The sequence below is a fragment of the Colletotrichum paranaense genome (genome assembly GCF_030867605.1).
Source record: "Colletotrichum paranaense strain IMI 384185 chromosome Unknown Scaffold_4.1, whole genome shotgun sequence".
NCBI classification, from domain to species: Eukaryota; Fungi; Ascomycota; class Sordariomycetes; order Glomerellales; family Glomerellaceae; genus Colletotrichum; species Colletotrichum paranaense.
This window is the reverse complement of record NW_026848962.1, coordinates 388,457-400,488: the sequence shown is the minus strand read 5'-3', so window position 1 is coordinate 400,488 and position 12,032 is coordinate 388,457. Positions and strand designations below refer to the sequence as shown.

Genomic DNA, 12,032 nt, shown 5'->3' with positions numbered 1-12,032 from the left:
TTTAAGTCTCTAAATACTTCGCCGGGCAACTAAACTTAGCCCCGAAACAAATTCAAATACAAGCCATATACCAAAGTTCCACGGTCTAGATCTCAACGTGATTTGCGCGATGTATATGAACCCGAGGTGAACCGCGCCGGTGGCAATATGAAGTCGTGGCTTCAATGGCGCCGACTACTCTGAGAGGCCACAAGGAAGAGGTTGTCACAATGTTAGAACGGAAGCTTTTTGCGTGCGCGAACGATAGAGCAGAGCGCGGTTGCTCTGCTCACCATCCCATCTTTAGGCGGCAACCCTCACATCGACGTCGGCCACGCTGCTGACAAGACCCAAAAGTTCCCAAGAATCGCTGGTGAAACGCGGAACAAGGAGCATGGGGGTGAGAGGTGGTACTAGGTACTCCCACCTCAGCAATCTGAAAGAAGAGAAGGAGACCTTTCAACACAAATAGGTGCCGGGACTTGACTGACTGACGGGCGGGAGGGAAGGGGAGGGGAGGGGAAAAAGAAAAGCAAGATTTCGTGGCCAAGGTTTCGATGACACTCTGGTGTCGTGTTCATGGTTTTCCGTTCTTGCTCGCCGTGCCCCCCTCTCCCCTCCCCTACCACGGCGCTGACCACATTGCGACACCTGCCATCCCAGGATGACGGGCACGATGGCAGGCGGGACAGGTGAAACGCGAATGCTCTTTTTTCTTCTCCTTCCCCGCCGCGGCGCCGGCGTGGGTGTTGCAACACAAAATTGGCACATCGGGGACGAACGCGAACCGACGGGAGGAAGTCTGGAAGAAGGGCGGGGAAGATGTCCGGTCGTGGGTGTGGGGGCTATGAGGTGATGAGGTGAAGGATTCGTCTTTGACTTTTGAGTGGTGTCTTCGCATTTAGATACAGACACCTGAGATGCTTCTGTGCGTCATATTTGATTGTCACAACTTTTGGTTGGTGAATGCCACTATCGACTTGAAGGAATCGGATGGAAGTTCGTGAAGAGGGCTGCGGCGTGTCGTGTGTATTTGTCGGTTCATCATTACCCAGAGCGAGTTGGTATACTTATACTCGCGACCGTACAGTTCTTTCATTCCATCTTCTTTGCTTGGTTTGTATTATTCCCTTCGTCGTGATGTGAATTTCATTCGTTCGGGGAAAAGGAAAGCTGTCCATCTTCGGAGCTATCGGGGGCAGCTGAATGGAGATAGACTCCTCATCCCTCGGATGTTTCTTACTTTTCACATATTTTTTTTCCCTTTCGAGTCTTCTGACACCTGTCATGACGTTTTTTTTTTAGGTGTAGTTCACCTCGGTTTCTGATGACTGGACACTTTTCTCCGCGTGCGCGCGTCTTCGTCGTGTCATATCTGCGGGTTCACGATTTATTTCGGATGTTTGCGGGGAGAAGGGAGAAACATGGGAAGCAGGGGGAGGTGTATGGAGGCGAATTTCCGAGCTTTGGGAGTGTGCAATGATTCTAGATTCGTAAGTTGGGGCAGGACAAATCGGGGACGGGGGTTACGGGAGGTGTAGTGTGAGCTGCGAATAGCAGGGTCAGGGAAGATGCGAGATGTCCTGCCATCCCGCTGCTATTGGGATGTGCGTTGATGGTTGTAATGGAGATGGGTGGTGATGTGACTTGAGTTCCGTCGAACAATGTTGGCAGGCCGAGGTCAGTGTTGTAGATGGATTTGTGTAAAGATATCGGTCATTCTTCTTGGCTATCTTGCCATCGAAGAATTCCAAAATTGGATTCCTTGTGAAGAGCTTGTTCGTGGGTTTAGTCTCTTCTCATACTACCAGGTAGGTACGTTTGTAAGGTTCAAGCCAGTTGCCAATAAACAGTTTACTTCAGCTTAGATGGCCCTATTGGGCCCGATCATGGCGAATACCTTTCTAGGCGTTAAATGATGTCTAAGGCCGAGTATCACAGGAGCCACAGTCTGAGTTATTCATGCTCACATTAATGAGCAGTGAAATAATGAGTGAGTAAACTGAGTGTCATGAGTGAGTGAGTGTAATGAGCGAGAGTGTTAGATGAGAACGGCGAGTGAGTGAAGCCATGAGATGAGAGAATGATAGATGCACTTAACGCGTCCACATCTAAAAGCGGGTCCAGTCGCGTCCACTAGACCGCAAGACGCGCTGACCAACGACGACAGCGCACCTTAACCACTCGTTGTCCTGCCCACCACTTCGGGAACCGTCTCTCGAATCTCGAAGGGTTTTGATTCCACCTCATCTGGCGGCAGTGAAAAGGTCTGCTCGGCTACCTCAATAACTCAATTGGCCCTATTGCAGCAGCTTGGCAAGCTTAAGTATCCCCTGGTTCTTCGACAAACCACGGCTCATCTCGAGGGGCTTATCGCATGTTCCCTGCACATGAAAAACTTCAACATCTCGACTCACGGCCGACAAAATACAGTGAAATAAACAGCTCTTGAGGCCAGGGAAGGACGAGATCGGGTACTCCTTCATCGAACCCACGCGAATTCATGAGAAAGACGAGGCTTTTGAGGCCATCAAGCTAAGAGAAAGGGTCCAGGGGTGGTGTATGGAGTACAGATACAACTCCATTTCCTCCCAGTCTTTCCCCACAATAAATCCCTCCTAGCACCCGCTATCTCATTACCTTACTCAGTTCTCGACCCTCGACCTTCTCACTCGCTCTCACAAATCATGCCTCCGCGCAAAAGCGACGCGAGCCGGAGAAGCGACGTATCCAACGCCCGCTTCATCGTCATGGACGAGGAACCTTCCACCTCCACCACGCCGGCCAAGGCCACGGCGGCACCCGCTACCGCTGCCAACGCCGCCGGCACCCCGTCGTCAGCATCGGCGGCCAAGCCCTCCTCAGCGACGCCGTCCAGTGTGCCCGCGCCGACGCCCGACTCTGCCGCCGCCGCCGCTGCGGCAAGGTCGACGCCGGCGACGACGGAGAAGAAGGAGAGTCAGACGCATGACAAGATGGCCAAGGCGGATAGAGATGCTCTCACAATCGAGGTAAGAGGAGAAATCCGTGTGATGCTGGCGACAATGTGCTGGGCTTGACTAATTATAACGTAATCCGTAGGATCTCAGCTTGCCCAAGTCCATCATCACCAGGCTGGCAAAGGGTGTCCTCCCGCCTCAGACTCAGATTCAGGCCAATGCCGTCTTAGCCATGGGCAAGAGCGCGACGGTGTTCATCAACTACCTAGCTTCTCAGTGCGTCAAATCTCTCTTTAGTCACCATGAGATTCTTTGTCCAAACAGGCAGCAATGGTGTCCAGGAGCAGAGTCCATCTTTGTCTCGCATGTATGAAGCTAACTCATATTGTGATTCCTAGTGCCAATGAGATCACAACAAATGCCGGCAAAAAGACTGTCAGCGCTGAAGACGTCTTCAAGGCTCTGGATGACATCGAGTTCGGTTTTCTGCGAGAGCCCTTGGAGCAGGAGTTTGCTAGTGAGTTTGCCCTATCGTGTTGCCCTTGTCACCACTGAGGGTGTCCTTCAAATAAATCGTCAATCTGGACATCGCTACTCTATTTCGCTCATCTAAAGTACGCCATGAGAGACGTTACGACCACTAACTTGAGTCTCAGAATATACCCAAATCCAAAACGCAAAACGCACAAATTACCGCAACAAGGTAGCTGCCAAGAAGGGCGGTGCCGCAGCCGGGGCAGCAGGCACAGCATCAGCTGATGCATCCCTCCTCTCCAACCTCGACGATAGCGTCATGACTGCAGCATCCACAGACACCGCCCCCCGCTCAAAGAAGGCCCGTGTAGACGACTCGGCCATGACCGTTGATGAAGAGGCCGAAGACGCAGAGACAGAGCCGGAGGAGGAGGCTGAGGAAGAGGAAGACGAGGAGGCGGACGAGGAAGAGGAAGAAGAGGATGATGACGAGGACGAGGAAGGCAGTAGTGAGGAGATGCACGATGCGCTGGAGACGAAGGAGGGCGAGGGTAGTGACGTCGATGAGGCGCTGGACGGGGACGAGAGTGACTAAAGTCTCGTGATAAATCTCCTATTTTGGGGTTGACGAAGAGAATTTGAACATTGGTGAGGAGGACATGAGGTTACCTAGCGTGATGAAGGCAAAAAAAAAAAAAGAACGGGCTGCAACAGGGAGCTTCGGCCCCGGTTTTGGGTCATGGAAGGAAAGTAATGCGAATGATTCTTTTGATAGTACACATAGTTCGGTGCAAAGACGCCTGTAAGAGAATGCGATGCTGGTGCCCCTTTGTCATTCGTATCGGCAGTGTGTCGGCTAGGCATGGACTCTCAGCCTCTTCGTAAGAGCTGGCGAACGATATATCGCGGCGGCCCGGCCCCCTTCCTCGGAGATCCGCCTTTCAGTAACCCCTAGATCACGGTTCATCTGTACCGGAAGGAAACTACATTCTCAAGAGTCTGCTACTAATCTACGAACCTCCATGCCGGTAGGCTCATCGTCAGTTCAATAATCCTTTCTGTGAGAAGACTGTACACCCTATTAGCACTCAGGTGTTACGACTTCAGCCTCATCCCATGACGAAGAGCGAGAGTTAAACGCGTGTATACGCCACCCCCACAGGAAGCTCTTTACGACAGCAACCATTAACATGATAAAGGCTCTAGTATATGCGTAGAGAGGAAGTCATGATGTCAACAAGATACCAAGGGCAGAAGAGGCCGACGCTAATATTCAGAGATTATGGAACCTATTTGACACCAAAGTTTATAATTGGGGGGGTTCCATGGTGATATGTCGTACGTACGAGCCGTATACCGTATTCGCCTTTGAGCAGCCTCGAAAAGAAAAGCGTACATCAACGTCATGATCGCGCCATGGTCAATGTCAGTAAACATTGAGGGTTGCAAACGCCGACTGTAAAATATTTAAGTCCTAACTCAACTTCAAGGCACTATGTTCCGTCTCTTCGGATGACATGCGAGAAAAGCAAACAATAACGCCATATCGCATTTCCCTCATCCTCTATGATGCTTGGATCACACATACACTTCTTTTATACACAGACACCCGAACATGAAATACTGCTTTTAAATCAAAGCGACCATTTGATCCCATCTTTTCCGTTTTGACCTGCTTTTATTTCCGCCCTTTCCGCCATTCCTTCTTCAGCATTTCCTAACTTGGTGTTTCGATGGACGGTGCCCTCTTTCATCCCCTACAGTTCCTCCGGCTCGCCCCTGGTCATCGCTGCCCATGTCCTATTCTATTGCCCATCCTTCCTCTTTTACACATGAGAAGAAACCGGGGGGTTGGGGAGTTAGAAAGGTAATAAGAACCCCCATATCTCCTCACCACAAAGACGAGACGAAACGGAAAGCAGGAGCAAACAACCTTCGTGCACTTGTAGTCACATAGTAGAACCTATCGCAACTTCGGAGGCGGCTGATCGATAGTAGAAAGGCACGTCGGGTCCGACGAGGCTTCCGCTTTCGCCGGGCGGTTATCTCATCTTCAGCCTTGCCGCCACACTGACTCGCATTGAGTCCGTTGCAATTCATCCTCGCCAACATCACCCCACTACCATCAATCACCACACGCCACCACCTTTCCACCAAACACCCTTCACCATAGATCCTCCCATCTCTCTCTCTCTCTCTCTAGCTCGCGCGCGCGAGCGGCACCCCACCCCTCAGTTTTCCACTCCGGATCTCTGGGCCTCAGCCCACCCTCTCGACCGTTTTCGTCGCCAACTCTCAAACGGCAGACGCACAAAGGATCCGAGAAAAGGCGCGGCGCTTCCATGAGACATCCATCGCCAACGGGCTTTCCCTTCCGATTATCATCTTATTCTCCCCCGAAAGTCCCGAAGACGTGGTTCTCTCTTTACACATTCGCCATGCCTCTTTCTCTGCGCATTCGCACATTTTACACACCTCTCTCCCAACGGCTCCCCCCCCCCCCCAACCCCAACCTTGTTCTCCGCCTAAGGAGCCGCATCTTCGGTATCGTCAACTTTCATTACACCCTCCCATACGCCCTTGCTCTCTTACCCTTCTCTCCCCAGGTGGTTTTTTCTTCATCGCGTATTCTTTCCCACACTTTTCCGGTCACACTTTTCACCTAACCTCCCCCAAACAGAGCATGCGCCAAAAGGCGCTCCTGTGACTAGTACCCAGGGGAGAACTCTATCAAAACCTCAAGGCTCTTTTGCGTTTTTTCTTTCTTTTTCTTTTTTCTCCCCCGTTGCGAGAGTTATGGAAAATGTAATCCGTTCTTGTCGGCACCTTGGATCGGCAGTTACAAAACCCCCGTACACAAGAAAAGTATCCTTCCCTTTCTCTCTTGTAAACCATTGTTGAGATTAATATTCGAAAGACACGGAGTTCATCCGCCTCCTAATGTCTGAGAAAGTCGACCAACAATAATTGATGGACAAAGAATCAATCGTCCAACCACAGGTTAAGAGTTACGAGAGTAACCGTAGTGTAAGAGCACATGGAGAACAGTGTACACCACCTCGGTACCCTGTCCCTCCCCTACCTCCCCCTCCTTGAATACTCCTCCTCCATCTCTCCCCGGCCCCCCTCATTAAAAGAGTCCGAACTAGTTACCCAAAGCAAACTCATCCTTCATAACGGAAACGGGAAGGGAGGAGGTAGTAGAGGGCGAAAAAGAGGACCTTCGGCTTCGGATTCTAGTCCTCTCTTCCCTCGGCCGAGAGGGTTGAAAAGGGGGAGGGTTGTTCTGCCTCAAGGCACGTGTGAGAGGGACACTCAGAAAGAGGGAGAGAGAGAGGAAGACTAGACCACATGTCCCAAAACATCCCACATCACATTCACCAGTCAACCTTCTTTCACCACCTTGAACTATCTTCCCGTGGATCCCGGACGACAGAGGCGATGTGGAAGGGGGGGCCTACCTACCTACATAGCACATACCTCAGAATACTGGCGGTAAAGCGGCAATGATCTGTTTGTCGGGGAGGAGGGGGAGAGGGAGGTGTACGCCTAGGGACAGAAAGATCAGACACAGGTTTCCAAAACCTGCCCGCTGCAGTGAGTCAATGGACTGAAGAAGAGTACACAGACCCTTGTCTCACAACATGCCGGTCTTCGTCCCGATAACGAAGCCTTCCTTCTACCATGGAGAAACTCAAAGTCACGACCAGATGGCACATGCATCCTCCGGGGCACGCTGTTACCGGTCACCCTCGTCCATGCTCTAAATAGTTGTCCCATCTGAGCCGAGAGAGAGAAGGGAAACAAAGGTACAGGCGCACTGCAGACGCAGGTTAGGCAGTAACGTTGGTAGTATACGTGGGCCGGAATATTGAAAGGGAAAATGAAAAAAGCGTATTTGCATTAAAGAGAAGAAAATCAGAAAGCAGCACTATCCTCCAAATGTCCAAATGTGTCTCCAAACGGCCACCCCCATCTCATCTCTTGTCCGCACCGCCCGCCCGCCCGTCAGTCGTGCAACCGAGTTGTACAATCAAGAAACAAGGACAAGCAAAAAGGATCCCAGACGAACAAAAGCCAAACACGAGCCACAGGTGTTCGATCGACACGGCCCTCATGCAATCCAATCCCAGAGAAGCCTCCCTGCCACTGCCACTTTGCCGCGGAAGAAACGAAACAAATCCCACCCCGATGCCGGATCATGGCGCTTCCTGAGTTCCTGGTTAACCAAAACACGACGACCAATATCGAGTTTCACCCAAGAGCAATACACATACAACTCCATCGATGCTGCCGTATCGGCCGACACAAAGATAAAACAAGGCCAAAATCATTTGACCGCCGACATGCAGACTGGAAAGGGTCCTCGCCCATGTCAAGTGCCCCCTCCAAGGACGACCCAAAGCGCTTTCGCTGTCTTTGTAAAAAGGGTGCACCCTGGATTGTGGGTAAACCTTAAAACCATATTGTAACTTGTCCTCCTCATGGTTCTTCGCTTTCGTGATAACCTTGACTCCCTGTCAGAGAAGGGCCCCGTCATACCTCACGGGCCATATCGATATCAGAACACACCAGAACGTAAGTGTCCTTCAACGTGAGAGATGCTCTTGGTCTTGAGCATGAAAGCTCAGGCTTCAAGGATCCCAAAGAACTGGCACTGTGTATGGCCTCGCGGCCACGCCTTCCTCATTCGATGAGCTCAGGTGCTGCTGAGTAACGAGGCTCAATACTGCCATATTCGTTAACATTGCCGCGGCAGCTAATGTGGCTGAGTGATGTGTATTCAGTTTTGCGGCGATGTGAACGCGTGGACGTGGTATTCGTGTGGTATCGTGTATTCGAGAGGATGAGAAGGACTAACTAAAACAGCTCGTGAAGCGAAGCGAATCGGTGATGGAGGACGGCGATGGTATCAAACTGAAGTCGGAGGTGCCCGTGTGCCAACGGCGAAAGAAATCAAAAACAGTCGAAACAGAAAAAAAGGTGTTCATGGGTGATGATGAGTCTGCGAGAATCGAATCCAACAATGATCAACAGAAAAGAAACAATGCATCCTCCCTAAGATGCCAGAAACTTTGACTAAACCACGAATAGAGGCGCGTTACAGTGAAAGACCATTCCCTCCGCCAAGGAGCTGAGCCCCTGTGTTCCTGGTTCCCCACTACTCCTCTATCCATCCTTCTCGGCCAAAATGCTGTACGAAGACTGACAGGTCCGCAGCCCAAAAGCACATAGCCTCCACCGAACTGTATGCTTGGGTATCCTTCAGAAGGGCAGCAAGGCTGCCAAACCGGCGAAAGCCAGGGAGTAACCGCCGCCTCTATATATCAAAGGGACAAAAAAGTGTAGTTGGCACAACGCTGTTTGTTGTAGAAGCGAAATTGCGACTTGAACGGGGTCATCGTGTTTCGACTCTCTTCTCCGGTCCTCATTGAGGTTGGTTCGACCACCATTGGGCTGGCGTTTGCTGGTTGGACCAGGCCTGTGTCACGGCCGGAGATCCCTGGTTCGGCTGGGGCATATACTGACGCGGGGTTTGGTCTGTCGGGTAGATCCCTTGGCCGGCGGCACCGTAACTCTGGCCCATGCCTGGCATTCCCGAAAATTGCATACCCGGCTGCACGCCGCTGGTTGCATGTCGCAGTTGGGGAGCCGGCGACTGCTGATGCGGCTGCTGGCCCTGTGTCGTATATCCAGAGTAGTTATGTTGTTGAGGAGCCTGCTGCGTTTGGGGCCACATTTGACCAGTCCCTGGGTAGTGATAGCCCTGGGCACCCTGAGGCATGCTGCTCGCACTCCCGGCTGCAGGCAAAGTCGTCGGCTTATTGTTCTTTTGGGCAGATGGCTGAGCCATGCCTCTCATTGGAGCCTGGCTGATGGGATTCTGCGCATGGATCGATTGAGAGTACGGCGGGGCTGTCATCATCATTTGAGGACTTTGGTTGGGCACAATGCCTGACTGCGACGGCATATTGCTCGCCGTGGTGTGCGGCGATTGTGTTGCACGGGTAGCAGGAACGGCGGCTTCGCTGGTGGCAACATTTTGGACAAGATTCGTCGACTGGGGCTGCTCATGCGGCCTTCTCCAAATACCCTGGAGGTAGTCGCCTCGCATCTCCCGTTGCTGGTTAAGAGACCGGTTGTACTCGGCAGCGTGATGGGCCTGGGCATGAACTTCTCCAATCTGAGCAGGTCGAGTTTGATCCTGGTAAGCCGGGCCGGTAATTTCCTGACGTGGACCTCCCTTGAGAATTCCGCTATAGTCGCGAGGGCGGTTGTCACTGAGCTCTGATCCTAGTGTTATCACGGGCATTCTGGTCGTGGTTCCGGTTGGCGCTCCAAGCATACCTGGTTGGACGATTTGGGGTTGAGGGGCGCCGGGAAATTGGCTGGGTGTGTTGCTGTAGACGATCTCACCGTGAGGGCCACCCAGCAGGACCTGGTTCTGCGCCTCAGCTGCGGCTTCCCTGGCCTTGGCTGCTCCAGGACGCTTTTCGCCAGCGGGGTCGGCCTCTGTGAATCCTTGTTTACGGGCCTTTGTCTCCCAGTAATCATCCCGAACTCTTCTACCGTTGACAATGACGCGACTTCCAAACTGGCGGAACATGGATCGGGCCGTGACAATGGCAATTTGTCGTGATCTGTAAGAGAATGGCAGAATCTCCTGGCTGACGAGGTCGTCCTTCTCGGGTTGGCTGGCAATGATCTTGAAGAGCGACCTATTCTTGTTGAAAAGAAGGTAGGAATCTCGGTATCCCAAAACCCTCGCGCATTCAGTCGCCAGCATGAAAAGCTTATCCCCACGGTTGGGAACTAAGAAAGTTCGGCATCTGTATTCGCGGCCGCCCAACAACTGGCCATTGGGCATCACCTTCTTCTCTCCAAACTCGTCGATTTCTCTCGGGAGGTACTCGTCGCCGGCGGGGTTCAGCTGGTCGGTGGTATGATCTCTCACTGTAGGGAGAGCTTTCAAGGTAGTCTTTGTTGGTGTCGTCTTGGGCGGAGGCGAGGCCTGCGCGGGCGCGTAATTGACGGCGGCTTGACCCCCAGGCAGCGGCGCGCTCTGGTTCTGGGGGGTTTGCGGTGGTGGAATATTTTGAGGCATGTTGGCTACTGGGGCCTGACCGGCAGTCTCGGAAATGGCACCAGATGATTTGGACTTGGATGACTTCCCACGTTTTCTCGGGTTGGAGTCACCTACAAAGATACTAGTGTTAGTTTGTATCGCGTTGCGCGCGGCGGGGAAGGAAGCAAGAGGTTACACGCGCGACTGGTGAACAGTACAAGCATGATGGGGAAAAGTGAGATTCTGCATGGGAAGGACATACCGGCAATGCCTGCAGATGGATTTCCCTGGAAGTTGTCCGGGGAGCGGCTTCTTTTGATGCCGCGAGTGCTTGCGTTGAGCAGGTCTATACGATGATCAAAGCCGTCAGCATAATGTTATGGCAGGACAATTGTGGTAAGAAAGGTCATAGCCATGGCTCAAACAGGCGAAGGGGGGGGGCGCGCAAGTGGTAGTTGCGCATGGAGAAATGGTTGCTAATCCGGCCAGGGCCTCGCAGTGGAATGCGATGACGGCTAGCGAGCAGGCTGGGTGGAGGCGGGGGGCTTAAAACTGTGGAGGGGGGCGATGGATAGTGAAATAAGCAACATACCAGGAGAGTTGAGGGCAGCTGGGTTGATTGTCGCACTATCAGCTCCGTTCGGCTGAGTGGAGTACATTGAGCGCGCAAACGTCTCCCGGTAGATTCGTCAGGACAAGATCAGAACAACGAAAGACGTGTCTTGATATAGTTGGATTGCCTTCCGGCCGGGTCGCGGGCGAAGGCGACGCTGGGTCTGGGGAGGGTGCGTTGGGTGATGCAGGGCAGGCTTATGCGTGCATATGGTTGGCGCGAAGTTCTGAAATGTCCCTGGCGGAAAAGTATGTCGAGTAACGACGGGCAGGGGAAGCGGCCTGAGAAGAAATCGAAATGGAAGCTTTTTCTTGCCTTTTGTTCGCTCTTCTGAATCCGTACCGCAGGACAGGAATAAGAGGGTTATGGGGGCGTATGGCTAAGGAAACTCTGAACTCTAGATGGAAATGCAAGAGTTGAGTTGCAGCGCCGGTACAACCAAGCCGCAGAACTCAATAGAGTATGGGATAGGGTCTGTGTCCTTGGGGCCCGGGGCGTGACGGGTAGGTAGGTTCTTTGGCGAGAGGGCCTGTGTGTAGCAGCTTTGTAAGATGTGAGGAGGAGAAGCGTGTGGCGAAGATTTGCTGAATTTTCCTCCTCTCGATTTCCACGCGGCAAGAAGTAAAGCCTGTGTGTCTTGCGGCGTCTGAATAGTATGAAATGAAGCTGTTGATGAGCCCTTGTTTACGTGAACAAGGCCGCGAGACGCAAAGAATAAGTGTGGGCGCAGAATCTGAAGGCTGTTGCCGGTGGAGATGCGCGCGTGCGATGGTGAAGGAGGGAAGATGATGGATGGTTGGTTGGAGTTCGCAAAGACGTCGTGTGGTAAGGTATACCTATGGTAATTACGGATAGGATAGACAGATGATGGATGGACGGGGAGAAGTGGGCGACCTGATGAGAACGGCAAGGTCGTGGTACGGAGGGGGAGGGTGAATGGAAGGTGCCTCGTCGAATCGTG

At 52.5% G+C, this 12,032-nt stretch overlaps 2 protein-coding genes across 2 annotated transcripts; one reads left to right on the top strand and one right to left on the bottom strand.

The window, feature by feature from the left end:
- Positions 1 to 2,666: 2,666 nt before the first annotated feature.
- CPAR01_05115 (DNA polymerase epsilon subunit D) lies at positions 2,667 to 3,987 on the top strand (the record flags this gene model as incomplete). Its single annotated transcript, XM_060489394.1, has 4 exons — positions 2,667 to 2,990; positions 3,061 to 3,194; positions 3,317 to 3,435; positions 3,575 to 3,987. The coding sequence occupies 4 exons, from the start codon at positions 2,667 to 2,669 to the stop codon at positions 3,985 to 3,987; spliced, it is 990 nt and encodes a 329-aa protein (XP_060350860.1).
- A 4,833-nt stretch (positions 3,988 to 8,820) lies between these two features.
- Positions 8,821 to 11,117, bottom strand: CPAR01_05114 (chromatin remodeling complex subunit; the record flags this gene model as incomplete). Its single annotated transcript, XM_060489393.1, has 3 exons — positions 8,821 to 10,589; positions 10,721 to 10,804; positions 11,051 to 11,117. 3 exons carry the CDS (start codon positions 11,115 to 11,117, stop codon positions 8,821 to 8,823), a joined length of 1,920 nt encoding a protein of 639 aa, XP_060350859.1.
- Positions 11,118 to 12,032: the final 915 nt, after the last annotated feature.